The sequence below is a fragment of the Lactuca sativa genome, chromosome 7 (assembly GCF_002870075.4).
Source record: "Lactuca sativa cultivar Salinas chromosome 7, Lsat_Salinas_v11, whole genome shotgun sequence".
Lineage (NCBI taxonomy): Eukaryota > Viridiplantae > Streptophyta > Magnoliopsida > Asterales > Asteraceae > Lactuca > Lactuca sativa.
Genome location: NC_056629.2, coordinates 204,182,018 through 204,206,307, shown reverse-complemented (window position 1 = coordinate 204,206,307; position 24,290 = coordinate 204,182,018). Strand labels below are relative to the sequence as shown.

General features: G+C 36.9%; 2 protein-coding genes across 2 annotated transcripts; both read right to left on the bottom strand.

The window, feature by feature from the left end:
- Nucleotides 1-7,649: 7,649 nt before the first annotated feature.
- Nucleotides 7,650-8,063, bottom strand: LOC111884767 (uncharacterized mitochondrial protein AtMg00810-like). The gene has a single exon (XM_023881084.1). The coding sequence runs from the start codon at nucleotides 8,061-8,063 to the stop codon at nucleotides 7,650-7,652; it is 414 nt and encodes a 137-aa protein (XP_023736852.1).
- Nucleotides 8,064-8,317: 254 nt separating this feature from the next.
- On the bottom strand, nucleotides 8,318-8,626 carry LOC111884768 (uncharacterized mitochondrial protein AtMg00820-like). Its single transcript, XM_023881085.1, has one exon. The coding sequence runs from the start codon at nucleotides 8,624-8,626 to the stop codon at nucleotides 8,318-8,320; it is 309 nt and encodes a 102-aa protein (XP_023736853.1).
- Nucleotides 8,627-24,290: the final 15,664 nt, after the last annotated feature.

Genomic DNA, 24,290 nt, shown 5'->3' with positions numbered 1-24,290 from the left:
TCAAGTTGGGCTAAAACCCATAGGATGGTCCATGGATGATCCATGGTGTATTTGAACCCATGGATCCAAGGAAATGGAAAGTCATGACAATTAGGGTTTACCCTAATTGTAACGCTATATAAAGATCTTATTCTTGACAAAATCGGCCACTAGTATCATACTAGAGTGTGTAAAAATAAGGTTTAGCCGATTTCATGAGTTGTGGATTTCTCTCAAGTTATTCCAAGTGTAGTTGGTGTTGTGTGAACCATTTGAGGTGTCACACTTGGGGCACTAGGCACTCAAGCTTCATGAAGACTTTCTACATGAAAGAGGTATGTATTCTATCTTGTTATATTCATTATTTTATATGCTAGATTAGGATAATACCTTGGATGTTCATATTTGTATGTATAATAGAGAAAACATAGATCCAAGGTATTTAGGGTTGCATGTACACTTAGAAGTGTTAGAATGCTCATAACCCAACAAAGGAGACGTCATGGTCACAAGCAGCTTAGAATGAGTTTTATTTGGGTGTAGGTGTGTGGTTGTACATCTTGTTTAAAGGGGTTGTACCTTTGTTTATATTAAAACAATAAAAGAAATAAACAAATACTAATAATAATATTTTTCATATAAAAATAAGAGTATTATAGTCTTTTTCAAGTTTGGCATGGACGAAAAACAAAACAAAATCAACTAGTAAAGACGATCCGAGTGCAAAAAAAAGTTAGTGTAATGTCTTGATTTTATATAGAAAATTGTGCATTTGTATTTATTTAATTAAATCAATGTATAATTAAATTATATGGAAAACTTGATGTCGATACACGTGTGTACTGTCAAGACTAACCTTTTTTAGGATCCGAAGAAGTACATGAAACCATTTGCAATCAAATGGGTAGACACGAAGCTTAGTGAGTTCCCGAAAATATCATATATCACAATACATATACATGCATACAAACAGTGAATCACAACCTTTCACCGATCCACCAATTGGCTCACGACCTTTCGTCGATCCACCAATAATATGTGTATCTTAGACTTACGACCTACCTGACATTTTATCTCGAACACGAGTCTGTGTATATTTTGACTTATGACATGCCTACCATTTCGTTGTCAACACGAGTCTATAGGCTCCTGATATATTGTCGTTCCACCGTTAACCCCTGACTTAACCATAACGAATAACATTTAAGTACATAGAGATTATATCTTTGGCCCTACTCAATAACTAAAGTATAATAACATTAAGCACACAAAGACTCTACTTTCTACTCTACTAACTCTTATATCCAAACATACATGGACATATATTGTAATACATAGTATCTTGAGATAACTCACCTAGACAATTACTCAGATGACTATCAGCTATCTAATTGGCGAGTAACGCGTCTAACAAGTATCAACCTATAATATTATAACCAATTAATCTCTAAGGTAATATAGTAATAAAAGCTAGATCTTTCACTAATCTCAATGAATACTTCAAGTTCTATCAGATAAATAACAACCATGTAAGATCATATCCGAGGTAGGATCCGTTTGGTATATAAAGTATACTGTTTGGAAAATTTACTTTAAATACTTCACTAAATCTAGCATAAACATCATTCCCGCAAGTAGATAAATTAGTATTATGAACGGAATTACTGATAAATTTATTTATAAATTCATAATAAAGACTATGAATATAAATATAAGTTACACTTAAAGTCTAGTTAGTGCAACTTAACTTACAAAAATTTCTAGCGAAAAGTCACGAAGTCGCAGGCCAAAACTCGACCTGAAAGCTTCTTTTCGTCGGGCTCCTAGATACCTCAGAGCCCCGCTAAAACATTCCAAATACTAGGGAAAAAGTCGGACAAAATAGGGAAAGGTTTTGAGAGGAGGATTGGAGAAACAAGAAAGATTTGTCACCTATTTATACTATAGGAGGCGTGTAGCATTTCAGACCTAAGTGTGTCTGTCCTAGGTGTTCGTCATTGGTTGGAGCCGCATCAGATCGAAAGGCGTGGGTTTCTAGCTGCCACCTATCGCACAATTGTGTTGTCACATCGCCCTTGACGGTTGGCCTTCAGCCTCGCCACGTGGCTCCCTCCGGGTGGTGCCACGTCATTATCCTTGTGGGTTTCGCAATCTTCGAAAAGCAATTACTTTTGCATACGAGCTCTGTTTTTGACGCTTTTTATATCCACACGTAGGTAGTTTCAAGTATTACAACTTTTTTTAGATCTCAACAAATATTTCTCAATCTATTTTAAATTCATATTTTACTGCTAAAATCTATGTAAAAAATCATAACTCTTTCATACGAACTCCGTTCTCGACTGTCTTTATATCGAAGAATTCGTATTTACAAGATCTTCAACTATCGTTTACATTGTTTTGGCTAACAATCAACCGATTTTAATTTCGATTTCTATGTTGCACGTTGTTGTATTGTGTCGCACCAAAACTTCGAAAAATCATAAATTCATCGTATGAAGTCAGATTTAAGCGTTCTTTATATCTACGGAACCATCATTACAACTACTACAACTTTCGTGATGATTACTTTAGCTAAAAAGTAATATGTTTCTACTTCGAATTTTATAAACAAATGGTTATATTAAATTCTACTGTAAAGTGAAAACTGAGTGTTACCATTACGGACCAAACACGTAATTTTAAGAAAACCGTGTGGACGATTTGTTCTTGTTTTCAAAATACCATTATAACTAAAAAAATGACTATTATAAATCACAATGATATTTTAAAAATAAAACTTCAAATTTGTTGCATCTTGAAGTTTTTTTTAGTTTAATGGGTTTTCAATGTGCTTAAATCTATTCTAATAAATGAAGGTTTTTTTGCAACTTATCACATTCTCATTGATTTGGTCACATGTCATTTTGTGGTTATTTTCAATTAAATTTTTTCCAGATGACATTTTGTGGTCGTTTCATTTTTATTAAAGTTCACATAATATTTATAATTACATGTATTAATTGCAATAAATATAATAATAAATGCATTTCATTTTCATTAATTGACTTTTTTTTTGGAACCGGCAAAACATATATATTAAAACATAGAATCTCACCTAGCAAGTAGCTAGGGAGAGGAATACAACATCCAACCAGAAGCTTATATACTAGCAAAAATCAGACACAAGTAAATGGGTTTATACACCAGTTCACCCATTTGAGATGAGTCTTCTCTCTCCTATGTTTGATCCATGTATACACAACAGATTTAACATTATCAGCTAGTCTAATCGGGGAAATCCGTGTGTTCTTAAACATCCTTTCACACCTCGCTTTCCATATTATCCATAGGGATCCATAATAGATGCTAACCAATATTCTCCTTTTTGTTCTTGTTCCCCAACTATTAATGAAGTTCAGAAGTTCCCCAATTCCTTGTACGACAGAAACTGGTATGTCACACCATTTAAAAATCCAGAGCCATACCGTAGCCGCAGCCGGGCAACTCCACAGTGCATGATCTACATCTTCATCCATACTTTCACAGCAGCAGCACACAGGGGATCTAATTGTCATACCTCGTTTTATTAGTGCATCTGTAGTTGGTATTCTCTTTAAGTGAGCCCTCCAAACAAAGCAAACCACCTTAATTGGTACATCATGGGTCCAGTTTATTACCGCTTCCCCAGGGTCTCGGGCATGAGGGAAGTCAATCAGTCTGCGAAGGCAACTTACCTGATAACCGCCATCTTCTGTAATGCTACACTTCCATACATCTTCCCCAGTGCTTGGTTGAAATATTCCAATTTTTGAAGAGAGTGTGAGGAGGGACCTTTGTTGTTCGACTTGCTCTATCCCTTTTCGCTAGTTCCATGTTAATCCCCCCAGCTTTATTCTATCTCCCACTTTACAATGTTTGAATCTCTCTAACTTGTATAATTATGGGAAAGAGTCTTTTAGAGTTTCATCCCCACACCACTTATCAAGCCAGAAAAATGTGTTATCACCTGATTTTAACACTTTTACGAATATCTTCTCAATATCAATCTCATGTTTTTAATTTTTAAATTAAAACTCATTAGTTTCCTTTGTTTATTTATCTAAATTATTTGTGTAAATTTAAAAAAGAAAAAACACTTTAATTTTAATAATTCAATATGTTTCTAAATTTTCTTATAAATTCAAACTTCTCAAATGTTTAAAAAAAAAAATTTAATTATTTTTTAAATGAACCCATATAATAAATGGGTCTTATACCTAATAGATATAAAATAGTCAACCTTAAAGTCCTAATAGATATTAATTTTGATATGTTCTTTATATATATATATATATATATATATATATATATATATATATATATATATATATATATATATATATATATATATATATATATATATATATATATATATATATATATATATATATAAGCATAAATCTTGTGTAGGATTGTGTTTGCTAAAAATCTAAAGGAAATTAAATGATTGGGTCGTATCAGTATATGTAAATAAGAGAGCTAAGATTTTTTAATGATAATATTGATTGATTTGGATTATGAATAAATACTATATAATATGTAGATCGTTTCTTTAATTGACACGAACGTACCTTCTAATGTTATAATACAATTTTGTTTTATTAGATAAATATTAAAATTTAAGAGTGTCTTGAAAAAAAAAACTAGTCAGTAAAGTTATAGTTCTTATTTGTATACTAGGTGTAAGACCTATGTATTAATTTTAAAAAAAAAAATATAAGATTCTAAATATTTAAAAAGTTTGAATTTATTAGAGAAAAATAGAAAAATATTGAATTATTAAAATTAAATTATTTGTTTTTTTTTAAATAAAAAAAAATAATTTAGATAAATAAATCAATGAAACTAATAAAACTTTAATTTATAAAATTTAGAAATTAGAAGAAAATCAATTAATGAAATTGATATGCATTTATTATTGCATTTATTGAAATTATTATTTTTAAATATTACGTGCAAATTAATAAAATGAAAAAAAAAAAAAAAATCACGAAATGTCATGTGGAAAAAAAATTAATTGAAAATGACATATGGCAAAATCAATGAAAGTGTGACATGTGGCAAAATGTTCTTTATTTATTAGGGATGATATGTTTTCGGTAGAAATAACAAAAAGTTTTTAAAACATGTAAAATTACATAAAACAACTTATCTAAAATATATTATTGATTTTACTTTTTTAAAAAGGGTATTAAATCAATTTTTAAAATTATGAAATACTTTTTTTGTTAAAGGCAACCTAAAGTAGTTTTTAAATTTGAAGTTGTTTATTTTAGCTAAAATATTGAAGCTTTTGTTGCAGAACAAAACCTTTTTTACAAAATTTTCCTTAAAAACTAAAAATTATAAACTCTCCAAAACTAGAACACGAGGTACTAGACTAGTTATGTGTGGCGAATGATTAGGTATTTTGCGATTAATTATGCAGACTAAATTTGAAAAGCAATAAAACCAAAAAGCAAGTTTTCATATAAACGATTTTGGAACTGGCTTTTATTTATTTATTTATTTATTTTTTGTTTTTTTGTGTAGGCCTCACAACTCTAATTTGGTTAAAATTAATGACTATTAAGTTAACCGGTTGTCCACACGTTTGTCATTCTTCCATTGTTTAAGCATGTTTGATAATGCAAAGCTTTATAATTTTTATAAGAACGAGATGTCTTAACACATATATACATAAGATTGTGTAGTCGATCCTCAGTTACATATTAATATATTGTTATAACATTAATGTGGGACTAGCTCACTTAATGGAGATTTTGTCTTTTAGATTGAAAGTATCGGGTTTTAATCCGGATATTGATGAATTCTACTAACTTGAAGATATTAAGTTCTAATTACTATTGAATTACTATTGAAGCAGTTTAAAAAAAAAGGTTCCTATTGTTATAATATGAATTTTTAGTAATGTCAAATCTCTATAAATTTGTGAGACATATACAATAAATTCAGATTTACTATATCGAATAAAGTGATTGAAACACAAACAATGAGGCAAATGCTTCCTGTTAGTCAACCTAATCAAATGTTAGTGGAATGTGCACTTCAAAGCCATACCTTTCGGGGATATAAATATAGTACTCTTGTTTGTGCATACTTTATCTTTAGAAAAATCCTAAGAGGTACCAAAGCATTTTACTTTCATCATGGATTTTGTATCTTTTTATTTATTAGGTGATGTGCTTATATTCTTTGCTTATTATAATTTATAACAGAATATAATTACACTATTTATATACAAGTGTACATTACTCCATATTTTCTATCCTACACGGTTACTATTATGAACAAACTCCAATTAACATAACATAAATGGCAATAACTAACATAACGGTAAATTACTAAAATTCCGTTCAATATGTCCCCTCAAGATGACCGTGAAAAAATGTTTTTCAAGGCCATCTTGGACATCAAAGGAAGAAGTTTGGCACAAGATAAAGGCTTGGTAAACATTTCGGCGAGTTGAAATTGAGTCCTATAGAAGCTTTATGGTCTGATCTATGATTTTGTCCCGGATGAAATGACAATCTGTCTCACGTGATTGGTTTTTTCATGAAATGTTGGATTTGAAGCAAATAGAATGATGGTTTGATTATCACAAAAGATTAGATTAGGTTCATTTTGATTGATCCCAAAATCTTTTAATAAGTGTTTTAACCACATAAGCTCACAAATGACAGCAACAATTGCCCTATATTCCCCTTCTGCGAGTGATCTGACAATTCTTATTTGCTTTTTAGATCTTCTAGCTGCCTTACAACCAGCCAACCAGCATCACTAAAAGCTCGTAACTATAAAGAAGAATGAGCTAAAAGGAAAAGTCCTTGGCATGGATTTGTCTTCAAATATCAAAGTAAATGAGTTGCAGCATGCATGTGACGCATTCTAGGTTTGTTAAGGTATTGACTCAAATGATGAACTGCATAAGTGATATATGGGTGTGTAATGGTCAAATATAACTGTTACAATCAATAATTTCGCATGAAGATTACCTGTATTCCATACGAAATATATACATACAAATTACAATAATGGGCTACCATTAGTGGATTACATACAATGGGCCACTTAGGATAAAAGGCTAACAAGCTAAACATAATAAGTAAATATACACAGAACCTATATACACTAATAGCCCCCCGTAGTCTGGACGAGAGATCTCAAGCGGACGTTCAGACTAGATCTGAAGTCAAGAAACAAAGAAGACGGTATCCCTTTCGTGAAAATGTCAGCATATTGAAACGAGGATGGGACATGAAGAATGCGAACTTGTTCCATGGCAACCTTATCCCGCACAAAATGAATGTCAATCTCGATGTGTTTAGTGCGTTGATGTTGAACCGAATTGGAAGATAAGTAAACGACGCTGACATTGTCACAATATACTAGAGTAGCAGAGAGTGGTGGGTAAAGCAGCTCACGTAGAAGTTGTGTAGCCAACTCGTCTCAGCAACGACATTAGCAACACCTCGATACTCGGCTTCGGCACTAGACCAAAAAATAGTACCTTGTCGTTTAGAAGACCAATACAGTAGATTCGGCCCAAGAAAAACAGAGTACCTGTATGTCGAGCGTCTAGTAGAGGGACAACCGGCCCAATCAGCATCAGAATAAACTACTAGACCTCATGAAGGGGAAGAGTATAACTATAAACCATGATCCATAGTCCCTCGAACATAACGAAGAATGCGTTTGAGAGACGAGAAGTGGGGCTCTCGTGGATCATGCATAAACAAACAAACTTGCTGAACAACATATGTGATATCGGCGCATGTGAAGGTTAAATATTGCAAAACTCTTGCCTGGCTGCGATAAAGAGTAGGGTCGGATACAGGAGGTCCTGTGCCATCAAATTTGGCAGAAGTGTCTGCCGGTGTTCGAGCAGGTTTGTAGTTAAACATGTTTGCTCGTTCCTGAATCTCATGGGCATAATTTCGTTGAGAAAGAAACATGTCGTGACTATCGCGAGTAACCGAAATACCAACAAAATAGTTTAAAGAACCCAAATCTGTCATAGAGAACTCAGATGAAGATGCTTTATAATCTGTTGAAGAAGACATGTAGATGAGGCAGTCAAGACAGTGTTATCAACAGAAAGCAGTATATAAGCAATTTGAGCACCATGCTGATAGATGAAAAGAGACGAGTCTGATTTGCTGTTAATGAAACTGAGTTTAGTAATAAACTATGAGAATCGATAATACCACGCCTGGGGAGCCTGTTTGAGGCCATAAAGAGGCCTCTGAAGGAGACGTACATGATCAGGAAGAGATGGATAACGAAATCTTGGTGGCTAATGCATATATACCGTTTCCTAAATATGGCCATGAAAGGCATTCTGCACATCTAACTGATGAACCTGCCAATGATGTGAAATAGTAAGGTTGAGAAAAGTCCTGATAATAGATGGCTTGACAACGGGACTGAATATCTCATCACAGTCAATGTCTGGCCATTGGTTGCGGCCATTTGCAACAAGTCTTGCTTTATATCGTGCTAGAGAACCATCTACATTAAGTTTCTCTTTGAACAACCAAATACAGTTAACAATATTAGCATTAGGTGGCCGAGGTACAAGTACCCAAGTTCCATTAGATATAAGTGCATTGTATTCTTCTTTCATTGCATTTAGCCAATTAGGATCTCAAAACGCTTGAGAGTAATTATGAGGAAGGGTAGCGATAGGTAAGACATCAGTGTGAAGATTGAGCTTTTGTATTGGTTTAGAGATCCCGCATCGAGCACGGGTTAACATGGGTTGAGTGTTTATAGGAGCGGAAGAGGTGACAGGAGATTGAGAATTGAAAGTGGATGGTAAAAAAGCACTAGGAGGGGATGTAGGGACGGTATTATTGTTGGTTGGAGAAGGAACATGGACAAGTGAAGAAACATCGACATGGGAGTCAACGTCGGCAGTAAGATCATCACCGATGGATGTATCAAGGAGGTGAAGAGGGTTGGTTGGGTCATTGTAAGAATTACAAGACTCCTCATGATCCAGGAAATGGTAATCAGGAGGTTGGTTTGGTATCATAGAGCCAAAAAGAAAAACAGATTCATAAAAGGTGACATGACGAGAAATAATAATTTGTTTTGTATGAAGGTTAAGACACCTGAAACTTTTGTGGTGAGACGGATAACCAAGGAAAATGCAAGGCACAGAACGAGGTCCAAGTTTGTGAGTGTTGTTTGTTTGAGGATAACAAAGGCACCCAAATACACGAAGGTTATTACAAGAGGGAATTTTTCGAAAGAATTTGTGATAGGGTGTATCATTTTGAAGAGTGGATGACGAGAGAATATTGAGGAGGTGAGTTGCCATATGAAGGGCTTCCACCCAATATGTAGGTGGAAGATGAGCTTGAAAAGGAAGAGTGTGAATGGTGTTGTTTGTGGAGCGAATCATTCTCTCAGATTTTCCGTTTTGTGGAGATGTATAAGGACATGAAAAACGCATGTGTATGCCATGATTGTCACACAAGTCATGAAATTGATGATTTTCAAATTCTTTGCCATTATCACATTGAAACATTTTGTAATGACCCAATTTTCAAAAGAAGTTTTTCATTTTTGAATAACAAAAACACTAGCCATGATCATTTAAATTCTCAAATACAATTGTTTCCAAAATCCATATGAAGTACAATTTTATTTCAATTCATCAGTGTGTCCCAAAAAAACGCCTGAGAGAGTGCACGCCGTACCATTGCCCTTGGGCTCAGAAGTATCTGAAACAAATCCACAAACTGTAAGCTAATGCTTAGTGAGTTCCCCAGAGCATATCGCGAATACCATCCACATATCGTATATCATATTAGCCATAAAAGATTTCACTACAAGGACGAAGAGTGTCAAATTTATTAAAGATTTGTAACAAAAACACCAAAATATAAAACTTTTCACTACCAGGACGAAAAGTATCAAAGTTACTAAAGATTTGTGGCAAAAACCTAAAGACATAAAAACTTAATCAAAACACAAAAATATAAAACTCTTGACTTTAAAGACTAAAAGTGTCAAATTCACTAAACATTTGTGGCAAAAACCTAAAGGCATAAAAGTTACTATTGCTAACTTCCTTTAGATTATATATATATATATATATATATATATATATATATATATACATATATATATATATAAGAATAAAAATAAGCGTCGAAAATAAACGTTAGATAAACCCGATATCTGAGAATGAAGTTGTAGTGGATGAAACAAATATTCCGGAGATATAAAGAATGTTGAAATCCGAGTTATAATGAAGAAGTTATGACTTGTCGAAGTTTCGCGACAGAACCGGTACGACACTGCGTGAAGTAGAAAGTGAATTTACGATAGAATGATTTTTAGCCTTAGTGATCTAAATGAAAATCATATAGTTCGTTAAACCGAGAGCGTGCATAAAAAGAACGCCCAAAGCTGACTTCGTATGAGGAAGTAATGATTTTTCTAAGTTTCGACTTAGCAGTATGCAGCCAAAACCTCGAAATTTAGATCGAGTGATTTTTAGCCGAAACAATCTAAAGGAGAATCGAAGATCTCGTCAAAATTAGTGCAACGGTAAAAAGACGGACGAAAAGAGCTGTCGAATGAAGAAGTAATGAATTTTTAACGGACTTTTCCTATCCCGGCCTGTTAAAAATGTAACTTTAAAAATAAAGTCAAAATTAGCCGACAGAGTCTAAATGAAAGTTGTAAAGCATACTCTCACATATGCATGGATATAAAGAACGTCAAAAACAGAGCTCGTATGCGAAAGATACGAATTTTAGAAGTTTGGAAATTTGGAGTACGCCCAGCGTACTCGTGTTCATGGTCTGAGTTGGGCCACGTAGCCTACTCCATCGCATGCGACACGTATCATACGGACTCGACACGTCTAATGCCATGCATCAGGGTACGCCCAGCGTACTAAGCTGTATGCCCAGCGTAATGGCTAATAGAGCAGTACGTCCAACACACTTGAAGATTACACCCAACGTAATTCAGGTTTCAGCCCCTATAAATAGAAAGCAAGACCTCCGGGTTTTTGTTTACATAATCTATTCTCTCTAACTCTCTACTTCTTCTCTAGCTACTTTTAACCCCCTGAGGTCCCGATATCATCGCCTAGCACTCGAAGCAATCCAGGAGCCCCGAAGTCTCCAAGAAAAAGAGTTTGTCGAGTCAAAACTCTGCCCGTGTGGAGCCCGGTTTTTGAGAAAACGTCCCGGTTTTATCGGAAACGATTGTTTTAAGAGACGAGGTGTTGCCTAATTATCGTCTTAACAAGTGAGTGTATAGTCATTTTCTTTTTACACACGGATATGAAGTATTTTCTATAAAATATGTGTTATATGTAATTATATTGTTTGTTTATTTGAGTTGGGTGTTGAATAGATGTTTATACAAGTTTTAAACTGTATATGTGTTTTTATCTATAAAAATGTTGGGTAAAACATGGGTAGATGAAATAGTTGATGTGTGTTAAAATGATGAGAGGCATCGATGTTGTTGTTGATGTTGTTGTTGTAGTAGTCATCTAGTGGAGTATAGATGACAACCACAGACCTTTCTAGACAGTCCAGTGGAACGCTAGCAGGTTCGCAACCTATAGATGTTGGTGAACTATATGTTCGTTGGTGTACTCCATCCCCCTCATGGGTACCTTAAGGACATGTATGGCTGAGGAATCCCCTTATTTGAGTTGGGTGTTGAATAGATGTTTTATACAAGTTTTAAATTGTATATGTATTTTTATCTACAAAAATGCTGGGTAAAACATGGGTAGATGAAATAGCTGATGTGTGTTAAAATGATGAGAGGCATCGATGTTGTTTTTGATGTTGTTGTTGTTGTAGTCATCTAGTGGAGTATAGATGACGACCACAGACCTTTCTAGACAGTCCAGTGGAACGCTAGCAGGTTCGCAACCTATAGATGTTGGTGAACTATATGTTCGCTGGTGTACTCCATCCCCCTCATGGTTTCCTTAAGGACATGTATGGCTGAGGAATCCCCTTATTTGAGTTGGGTGTTGAATAGATGTTTTATACATGTTTTAAACTGTATATGTATTTTTATCTACAAAAATGTTGGGTAAAACATGGGTAGATGAAATAGTTGATGTGTGTTAAAATGATGAGAGGCATCAATGTTGTTGTTGTTGTTGTTGTTGTCATCTAGCGGAGTATAGATTACGACCACAGACCTTTCTTGACAGTCCAGTGGAACGCTAGCAGGTTCGCAACCTGTAGATGTTAGTGAACTATATGTTTGCCGGTGTACTTCATCCCCCTCATGGTTGCCTTAAGGACATGTATGGCTGAGGAATCCCCTTAGCAGTAGTGTCCATCCCGATGATGATCCTTAGGCAAGGTCCCTTATGATAGGTGTTTTGGGACGTAAAGTGAGGGTAGCGGGAACGGCTAATCAGAGTTATTGTTTGTTGATGAAATTAATAAATTTATTATGGGTTGATGAAATTAATAAATCTATTATTATTTGTGGGTTGAAAACTCTATATGCTCACCAGGCTCCCAAGCCTGACCCACTCGGCTTTTTATATTACAGGTAATGGACCCAAAGCATAGTTTGGATGATGACAAAGGATTTTTGGATTATAGGCGAGTAGATGTAAATATTTGTTGTAAGGCTTATAGTGTACTGTTTATGCTTTTGATCTGTATCGGAACATGACATCCCGAGGTTTTGATATATAATGAAAATATATATTTCTTTAAGAAATGTTTTGATAAATTTTTATCATGTTTTGTTTTGGGGATAAATTCTGCAACATCTTTTAAAAAGATTACTCTGATTTTATTTTAAAAGCATAAATTAAATCGATATTTTCTGGCCGATAAATTTGGGGATGTCACAGTTGGTATCAGAGCATTAGTTTAAGCGAACTAGGAATTTGTAGGATTTCTAGACTTAAACTTAGAATGCTAAGTGATGATCGTGAGATGAGTGTCTACCATATTTTAGACATGAGCACTAGTATATTTTAGGAAAGATGCCTAAAACACTTTTATGTGCTAAATGTTATATGTTTTCCATATACCATTATTTGTTCGGATCTATGGTTTGTTGCCGACCGGATCTGGAAACCTTATGTGTTTAGGATTCTAAGCGTACGACTACGATATTAGAACTAGCATGTAAACATTTCGGAGTGATAAGCAGAATTTAAATATCTATCGTGAATAAAGATCTAAATCCGCCTAATTTGGAGTATAGATCAAATGGCGAGAACCCGAAGTGGAGCTGGAAATGCAAATAGAAACCAGCAACCTCAAACCCAAGTGGTGGAACAGGTGCCCATAGCAGGAGCTGCACCAGAACCCATCGCCATGGTTGGAGTACATGCCATGATTCAAGCAATGATGGCTGAACAAAGGGAGGAAATGAGGCAACTATTGTTGAACAATAGGAATGAATCTTCAATGCATGTTGAAAAACTGAAATTAAATGACGATCAATCTGAGGAAGGAAATTATGGTAGATTCGTTGGTCAATCTGAACCGCTTGTGGTTAGGAGGAATAACCACGAGAACGGAGTGGAGAGAAATTTATGCAAGTATGAAGACTTTATGACTTGCAAGCCATCGACTTTCACTGGAAAAGAAGATCCCGTCGGAGTAATGGATTGGATCTTGGAAACGGAATTGGCTTTCATGACATGTGGTTGTCATGGAAAGTTACAAACCATATTTGCAGTGCGTCGGTTCAGAGGTGGTGCTGCTCGCTGGTGGAACACTTAGGAGAAAACTCTAAGCCCTAATGAGCCACTGCAACTGACTTGGGCAGAGTTCTTAGTGCAATTCAAGCGCAAGTACTGCTCGGCCCAAAATGTGCTTGAGCTAGAAAACCAATTTCTGACGTTGAAGAAGGGAAATATGTCCATCGATGCATACAACAATAACTTCACAGACAAAATGGAGTTTGCTTTGCGTATTGTCCCAGATGAGCTGACGAAAATAGACAGGTACGCCATACGCAAAGGCACTTCCATGGGAGTATGCAGTGCCACTGCGTCAGGCACTTACTTTGGAGGCAGCTATCTGGGCTGCCAAGTCTGTTGAAAATATGATTAAGGGGAGAGCTGCCAGCAAGGTTGAAGTTGGCAAAAAGAGAAAGTTAGAAGGAACTTCAGGTTCCAACAAGAAGAATAAGTTCTCGAAATCTGGTTCGAGGAAATTCGAAGGAGGATCCGAAGCGAAATGGTGTGACAAGTGTAAGAAGAAACATGCTGGGAAATGTTGCGAGGAAGTCACTTGTTACAAATGTGGAAAGCCTGAGCATTATTCCAATGAATGCTCCTTCAATAAGAAAGTCTGTTATGGGTGCAATGAAGAGGGGCACATTTTGAAGGATTGCCCGAAGAAGAAGGATGCAACAAAGCCCAATCTTCTGCCAAAGCCAAAAGCCAGAGTTTTCCAAATGACATTGGAAGTCGCAAAGGATGAAACTGATATCGCTTCAGGTACTTTTCTTGTGAATGGATTGTTTGCCAATTTATTGTTTGATTCCGGAGCGAATTACTCCTTTATATCACATAAATTTGGTGAAAGACTAGCATTGCCTATAGAAAAGTTAGATGATACCCTAATTATAGAAGTTGCTAGTGGCAAATTCATACCTGTTGGCGATTATATTAGGAATATCGTCATTGACCTGAATGGAAACGAATTCCTTGAGAAGCTATTACCCATTGAGTTAAACGGCTTCGACGTAGTGTTGGGAATGGATTGGTTTAGTGCCAATGATGCTGAAATACTGTGCAAGAAAAAGATAGTAAGGGTAAATCCACCTGGAAAGGAGTCATTTATGATATACGAAGATAAGCGCAGAGTAAATTCTGGAATCGTTTCCCTAATGAAAGCCAGACAATGTTTATCTAAAGGATGCACTTGATACTTGGTATTCGTGATCGATGCTAAGAAGGAGAAAAAGAATATGCAAAGTATACCAGTGGTGTATGACTATCTGGAAGTTTTTCCCAAAACTCTTCCTGGATTGCCCCCTGATAAACAAGTGGAGTTTAGAATAGACTTGTTACCAGGAACAACACCAATAGCAAAAGCCTCATATCGATTAGCACCGACAGAAATGAAGGAGATTATGATGAAACTTCAGGAATTGTTGGACAATAGTTTCATTAGACCTAGTTCATCACCCTGGGGAGCTCTGGTGTTATTCGTAAAGAAGAAAGATGGGAGCTTGAGAATGTGTATAGATTACAGGGAGCGGAACAAGGCAACAATAAAGAATAAGTACTCGTTGCCAAGAATAGATTATCTGTTTGATCAACTGCAAGATTTGAGCTATTTCTCGAAGATTGATCTTAGGTCAGGATATCATCAACTAAAAGTAAGAGAGCACGATATTAAGAAAATTGCGTTCATAATAAGATATGGACACTACGAGTTTTTGGTTATGTCATTTGGACTAACCAATGGTCCAGCAGCCTTCATGGATTTAATGAACAGAGTTTGTAGACCATTCTTAGATAAATCCATGATAGTGTTCAAAGATGACATTCTGATTTACTCGAAAAACCAAGAGGAGCATGGAAGACACTTGCGAGAAGTGTTAGAAGTACTAAAAAAGGAGAAGTTGTACACGAAGTTCTCCAAATGTGATTTTTGGATTCAAGAAGTCCAATTTTTGGGTCATGTGGTTAACCAAGAAGGGATTATGGTTGACCCAGCTTAGATTGAATCTATAACAAAGTGGGAACAACCAAAAAGTCCCATGGTGATCCGATGCTTTCTAGGACTAGCCGGATATTACCGAAGATTTATCCAAGGCTTTTCTTTGATAGTTTCTCCATTGACAGCTTTGACCCACAGAGGAGCTACTTATACTTGGAGTGAAAAGCATAAGGAAGCCTTTGATAAGTTAAAGAAAAAATTATGTGAAGCACCGATTCTTTCTTTGCCCAAAGGAATTGAAGATTTTGCAGTTTATAATGATGCATCGAACTTGGGTTAGGTTGTGTTCTGACCCAAAAGGATAAGGTGAGAGCATATGCATCGAGACAATTGAAAAAGCATGAAGAGAACTACCCCACTCATGATCTGGAGTTGGCAGCGGTAGTATTTTCCCAAAAGATATGGAGGCATTACCTTATGGCATAAAATGCAAAATTTTCACTGATCATAAGAGTCTTAATATCTCTTTAATCAGAAGGAATTAAACATGAGACAACGACGTTGGCTAGAGTTGCTTAAGGATTACGACTGTGAAATACTTTACCACCCTGGTAAAGCAAATATTGTCGCTGATGCTTTCAGTCGGAAGGTAAACCTTGAAAAGAAAAGGTCAAGAGCGTTGACAATTGAAGTTGTCTCGACAATTGTGGAAAGTATAAAGAAAGCCTAGGAGGAAGCTTCAGAGAAAAATGACCAAAAGAAAGAACGTTTGGGCAAAACGTTAGCGTTCGGTACAAACAACCAAGGGTTGAAGGTATTCCAAGATAGGATTTGGGTACCTAAGAAAGGAGGAATGAGAAATATTCTGATGGAAGAAGCTCACAAGACCATGTACTCGATTCATCCCGGCAACACAAAAATGTATAGGGGTCTGAAACCCTACTATTGGTGGCCGACGATGAAGCTTAATATTACAAAGTATGTGGCCGAGTGTGTGACATGTGCAAGTGTTAAGGTACAATATCAGAAACCGTATAGCAGTTTAGAACATTTACCTATACCCATGGGTAAATAGGAAGACATCACTATGGATTTTGTAACTAAACTACCTAGAACAAAGAACGGTCACGACATGATTTGGGTGGTCGTTGATCGATTTACAAAAATTGCACATCTCATAGCAGCCAATGAGAAGTGGTCTATGAAAAAGCTTGCAAAAGCTTACGTAGAAGAAATAGTGAAAGCACATGGTTTTCCCTGACGATTGTGTCAGATCGCGATAGTTATTTCACGTTGAGGTTTTGGAGAAGTCTATAAGAGGAATTGGGTACAAAATTGTGTCTAAGTACAGCTTACCATCCGCAAACCGATGGTCAGAGCGAACGAACGATTCAAACATTAGAGGATATGCTAAGAGCATGTACCCTGGAATTCCAAGGTAATTGCGATGAACATTTACCTCTGGTAGAATTTTCCTATAATAATAGTTTCCACTCAAGCATCAAGATGGCACCTTACCAAGCTTTGTATAGAGAAAAGTGTCGAACGTCGTCGTGTTGGATGGAAGCTAAGGGAAAAGCAGTTTATGGGACCTGAAATAGTCCATCAGATTGCAGAAAAGTTGAAAGTGATTATGGAAAGGATGTTAGCAGCTCAAGATCGTCAAAAGAGTTATGCTGACAAGAAAAGACAACTGGTATCATTCGAAGTTGGTGATTCGGTTTTACTTAAAGTCTCGCCGTGGAAGAGACTTATAAGATTCGGTAAAAAGGGAAAGTTGAGTCCAAGGTTTATTGGACCGTTTAAAGTTCTTCAGAGGATTGGGAACCAAGCTTACAATCTAGAATTACCAGAAGAACTAGATGGTATTCATAACACTTTCCATGTGTGTTATTTGAGGAAGTTCACGAGAGATGTACCCGACATAATTCCAATTTCTGAATTAAGATTGGATGAAAGCAAGAGGTTAATCAAAGAACCCGAAGCAATCGCTGACCATAAGATTAAGAAGTTGCAATGCAAGATGGTCGATTTAGTGCTTGTGCGATGGAAACACACGAATGGGCCAAATCTCACCTGGGAAATGGAGAGTGACATGATGAGTCACTATCCGCATTTGTTTGCTGATGTGTGATTCCGAGGACGAAATCATCCTAAGGGGGAGAGAATTGTAATGCCCGTGTTTCTAGGCTAGGAATTAATGATGATGTAATAGTCTAGGTCAACCTTTATAACTTGTTTGGAAATAATAAAGATGAACTATTTGATTATTCTGTGTTTTTTGCTTAATTATTATGATTTAATAAGTTAAGAATAAAAATAAGAGTCGAAAATAAACGTTAGATAAACCCGATATCTAAGAATGAAGTTGTAGTGGATGAAACAAAGATTCCGGAGATATAAAAATGCCGAAATTCGAGTTATAACGAAGAAGTTATGACCTGTCGAAATTTCGCGACAGAACCGATACGACACTGCGTGACGTAAAAAGTGAATTTATGATAGAACGATTTTTAAACTGAGAGCGTGCATAAAAACAACACCCAAATCTGAGTTCGTATGAGGAAGTTATGATTTTTCTAAGCTTCGACTTAGCAGTATGCAGCCCAAAACTCGATGTAGCACCTGGTTTCCGGTATGTGAATTTTATTTGAGCATTGCCCTAATTTAGCCTTAGACTCGGCGAGTCATAGGGTCCGACTCGCCGAGTAGGGACGAGACTCAGGACGCGTTTTAAGTAGGCGACTCGACGAGTCCATACCCTGGACTCGGCGAGTCACCGCTGCGGGATGAAACCCTAAGTTTCAAGGGTTTGCACCCTATTTAAACTCTCATTCCGCCCCAACTCGTCCCCATTCACCCCCAGAACTCCCCCTACATCGTTTTCCCTTGTTTTCTTGAGAGTTTGAGGTGTTCTTGGTGTGTTCTTGAAGGTTTTGAAGAGTAAGAGGAGTAGATCAAGAAGAGGAGAAGGAGATCAGCCATCCTTGTGTCATTTCAACATTTCCTTTGAGGTATAACCCGTTTTCCCCTTGATTCTATGCTTAAAACTTCATTTGGGTCCTTCTTGGTCAATTCCCCAAGTTTGCATGTTCATTATATGTTGTAATAAGGCGTTTGGCCTTTGGATCTATGTAAGATTGAGCTCCAGGAGCTCAGATCTGTTAGCTTTTTGGCCTCATGAGGCTTGTTAGCCCTAGATCTACCATTTTGAGACATTTTGAGCCTTATAATCCATATTGGTGAATATCCACACGTAAAGTTGGAAACTTTACGTGTGATTCGTGTCCTAGAAGTCCAGATCTATGAATGGCATGGTCTGGAACCGAGCAAATCGGTATATTTAAGGAGTGCATGGCGACGACTCGGCGAGTCGCATAGGTGACTCGGCGAGTCTGGTCGCGAGTCACCGAATTGGTCCCTTCTTCATGTGTCGAGTTGAGCCTTGAGTCACAGGGGGTGACTCGGTGAGTTGGGAGCTGAACTCACCCATGTTAGGACTCGGCGAGTCAATGCCCTGACTCGGCGAGTCCAAGGCAATCTTCATAGCTCAAGAACAGACTCGGCGAGTTGTTCATACAACTCGGCGAGTCTTAGCATAAAGTGTTCATCGGATGAAGATGAACTCGACGAGTTGTTCATACAACTCGGCGAGTAGGATGAAGGTGTTGAATGGCAGTTAGAAGGCGAACTCGTCGAGTCATAGCCCGACTCGACGAGTAGAACCAGGGACCCAGGACATTGGTTTGCTAGGGACTCGGCGAGTGGTGATCCACTCGGCGAGTCGGGTCAACTGAAAGTTGACTCCAGCTTTGGCTTAGAGTTAATCCAGGGGTAAAATGGTCATTTTACCTAAAGGACAGTTAGCAGTGTTTGATTGAGTATGTCGTGGAAATTGCAGCCGGAGGACTCCCGGAGCAGCAGCAGTCAGTTAGTTCCCGATCAGTTCAGCAGCTACTTTGAGGTGAGTTACCTTCCAGTAGCGGTGGGTCTAAGGCCACAATGCCGACCCACCAGTAGGAGTTGTATGATAGATGATTGTCTTTGTGATATCATCTAAGTTCGCTAGTACCTGACATGTTATATGCTAGCATGAGATGCTGTATGTGATAGTAGTAGAGTTTGGTTGTTCGGACCGAAGGGTAGTCAGACACCCCAGATACGTCTGACAGTATGTGACGATATGTATGCATGCTGGCTTGTTATGTTATATGTGATCGTAGTAGTAGGGGTGAAATAGTCCCCGAGGATCGGTTGTTAGGACCGATGGGTAGTCAGCACCCCAGAATGGCTTGACACGGGTAAGACGGCACCCCAGAATGGCCGTATGGGTAGGTCGGCACCCCAGAATGGCCGTACCGGGTAGTCAGGCACCCCAGAATAGCCTGGCAGTATATATGTTATGTGTTAGTATGGTATGCGGTACGTTGGGGGAACTCACTAAGCTTTGTGCTTACGTTTACAGTTTTGTTTTCAGGTACCTCTGCATCGAAGGGGAAGGAGCCGGCGCGGTAGCGGCACGTCATACACACACTCTTCGGTTTCCGCATTTATGAGATTTACTGGGATTGTACTCTGATATTTGATGGGATGTACGGTTTGGCTTTTGAGAACATGGTTGCAATGTGTTATGATGTGAACAAACAATGTTTCTTTTTATTTAGACAATGTTTTTATTTATTAATGTTTCCTAAAGTAATATCAAAAAAAATTTTGGGTCGTTACACTCGAAATTTAGATTGAGTGATTTTTAGCCGAAACAATCTAAACGAGAATCGAAGATCTCGTCGAAATTAATGCAACGGTAAAAAGACAGACGAAAACGGACGTCGGATGAAGAAGTAATGAATTTTTAACGGACTTTTCCTGTCCCGGCCTATTAAAAATATAACTTTAAAAATAAAGTCAAATGTAGTCGACGGAGTCTAAACGATAGTTGTAGAGCATAGTCTCACCTACACGTGGATATAAAGAACGTCAAAAACAGAGCTCGTATGCAAAAGATATGAATTTTAGAAGTTTGGAAATTCGGAGTACGCCCAACGTACTCGTGTTCATGGTCTGAGTTGGGCCATTTAGCCTACTCCATCGCATGCGAAACCTATCATACGGACTCGACACGTCTGATGCCACACATCAGGGTATGCCCTACATACTAAGTTGTACGCCCAGTGTAATGGCTAATAGAGTTGTACGCCCAGCGTACTTGAAGATTACGCCCAGCGTAATTTAGGTTTCAATCCCTATAAATAGAAAGCAAGATCTCCGGGTTTTTGTTTCAAAAACCTATTCTCTCTCACTCTCTACTTCTTCTCTAGCTACTTTTAACCCCCCGAGGTCCCGGTATCATCCCCTAGCACCCGAAGCAATCCCGGAGCCCTGAAGTCTCCAAGAAAAAGAGTTTGTCGAGTTGAAACTCTGCCCGTGTGGAGCCTGGTTTTTGAGAAAACACCCTGATTTTATCGGAAACGATTGTTTTAAGAGACGAGGTGCTGCCCAATTATCGTCTTAACAAGTGAGTGTATAGTCATTTTCTTCTTACACATAGATATGAATTATTTTCTATAAAATACGTGTTATGTGTAATTATATTGTTTGTTTATTTGAGTTGGGTGTTGAATAGATGTTTTATACAAGTATTGTATATGTATTTTTATCTACAAAAATATTTGGTAAAACATGGGTAGATGAAATAGTTGATGTGTGTTAAAATGATGATAGGCCTCGATGTTGTTGTTGTTCGATGTTGGTGTTGTAGTCATCCAACAGAGTATAGATGACGACCATGGACCTTTCTAGACAGTCCAGTGGAACGCTAGCAGGTTCGCAACCTGTAGGTGTTGGTGAACTATATGTTCGATAGTGTACTCCATCCCCCTCATGGTTTCCTTAAGGACATGTATGGCTGAGGAATCCCCTAAGCAGTAGTGCCCATCCCGATGATGATCCTTAGGCTAGGTCCCTTATGATAGGTGTTTAGGGACGTAAAGTGAGGATAACACGAACAGGTAATCAGGGTTATTGTTTGTTGATGAAATTAATAAATTTATTATGGGTTGATGAAATTAATAAATCTATTATTATTTGTAGGTTGAAAACCCTATATGCTCACCTGGCTCCCAAGCCTGAACCACTCAGCTTTTTATATTACAGGTAATGGACCCAAAGCATAGTTTGGATGATGACAAGGGATTTTGGGATTATAGGCCAGTAGATGTAAATATCTGTTGTAAGGCTTATAATGTACTGTTTATGCTTTTGATGTGTATTGGAACATGATATCCCGAGGTTTTGATATATAATGAAAATATATATTTCTTTAAGAAATGTTTTGATAAACTTTTATCATGTTTTGTTTTGGGGACAAATTTTGCAACATCTTTTAAAAAGATGACTCTGATTTTATTTTAGAAGCACAAATTAAATCGGTCTTTTCTGTCCAAGAAATTTGGGGATGTCACACTTAATACCTCCAGAAGCTCCTCAAGGTGAACTAGATACAGATTCTTGAAGCCCAATGTCACTCTAAGCTTGCTTGACAACTCCTTCTTCTTGAATGGACACTAAAATGGCCATAAATGCACTCCTTAAGCTCAAAGCACACTCTCTAATGGCATTAGGGTTTTTAGAGACGTTTGAAGGTGAAAGAGGTTGATTAGGGTGAGGCTCAAATAAGATAAGGATGCTTATAGAGGCCTTAAGTCTGGAAATTAGGGTTTGGACATCCGTCACGTATGCCCAGCATATGTGTTGTCCCTCCGCGATCATTCTTGCAAAGTACGCTAAGCGTAACCTTGAATACGCCCAGCATACTTAAGGGACTTATTATGCAACATTTAAATTTTCAAGGGCTTCAAAGGTTATACATGATTTGGAGTGTTACACATTTGAATATCACTATGAAATTGATTTTTGATATATGCACGAAAGTGAAGAAATTTGGAAAACACTTCGAATTTCATACGTAATAGGTACACCCATGGAAAATGAAATAATTGATCAAGAAAAATGACATAATATTTAATACCACTATGACTTATGACAGGATAAGTCCAAACATCAGAATGTATAATTTGAAAAGGAAACATAACATGAGTTTTAGATAAAGTGAAAGATAAACGAGTATGCTTCCCAAGTTGACAAGCATGACATAATAACTTAGAATTCCTTTTATTACAAGAAATGGAATTATTTGAAAGTAAATGTTGAAAGACTTGTTGGTCTGGATGTCCAAGTCTTTGATGTCATGTGGAATAACTTACACTAAGGAAAGATTGAGGAGTTGAAGAAGTAACTGGGTAGAGATCACTCGTACTATCACACCGAAGGAGGGTTTGTTTGGTCAAGAAATCCTTCACAGAAAAACCAAAAGCATCAAACTCAATAGAACATTTATTATCACGAGTAAATTTACGCACAGCAACAAGGTTTTTAATAATCTAAGGAGTAATAAGGACATTGTGTAAATGAAGAGTACGAAAAGGGTTATGACCAAGAGTGGATTGGCCAACATTGGTGACCGGAATACGAGATCCATTACCAACTAACACAGAAAAATTATTACACTTATTACTAAAGGAGTTGAGTATACCTAGATTATTGTGAAGGTGCGCGGTGCCCCCGGTATCCATATACCATTATGAGTTTCTCGGATCTTGAAGACTCATAGAACTAAATGCTGGAGGGAGCGAGGTGGCTTGATCTGCATTAGAGGGATACTGAAAAAATTGCATTGTGTGAGGCTGCATCTGATGGGTTTTAGCAATAAGAACTTTCCTATGTGCGCATGCAAAACCCTAATGCTTGGATCTAGGCTTTCTAATTAAACATGTTTTGAATCCAAGACTTCTAATGACTAATTATGTATAAGAACAATACAAAACAGATCTAGAATCATACCTTTGAATCTCTTGTTTGATCTTGTTGTCTTGGAGCTCTAGAGTCACAATTGTAACTCCTCTAATGGCTTCCAAACACCAAATAGCAAGGAGGATGATTTGAGAGAGAGGAGAGGGGAGGGAAGTCGGCCAGGGGTTCTCTACTTTTGATAAAGTGTCGATTTCCCTTTGCCATAGGGTCTATTTATACTTGTAGACTCCTTAAGGGTTACAACTTAAACCCTAGTTGGATAATCTTCTCTTAAAGCAATCCAAATCCATTCCTTAGATAGCCTTGGACGATTTTAAGCTATCCTTTAGCTTCTAGAATCTGTCCACCCCTATCCAATATGGATTTACAGTCTAAAGTTTAACTATCAAACAATTGACAGTTTATACCCTCTTATTTAATTAATCTCTTTAAGTCACTAATATCAATTAATTTATGACTTATATTAATCAAATAACAATATTATTATTCTTTATATTATTCTCATAATATATTAATAATATTTATTCTCTCTTAATAAATCATCCTATTAAGTTGCTATCGTGAAGGCAACCCAAAAGGACCATGCACAATCGGGTCAAATACTTGCCTAATATAGTTGCAGCCTTAGACACTATTCCAACAGTCTCCCACTTGGATAATTTTAGTAACTATATGCACAAGTACAATTCGATTTGCAATCGTAGCTCTCAAAGACGCTGTCAAACTCTGATCTAATCAATCTTGTCCTTTAGATAAGGGATCATACAGTCCTCTATTAGA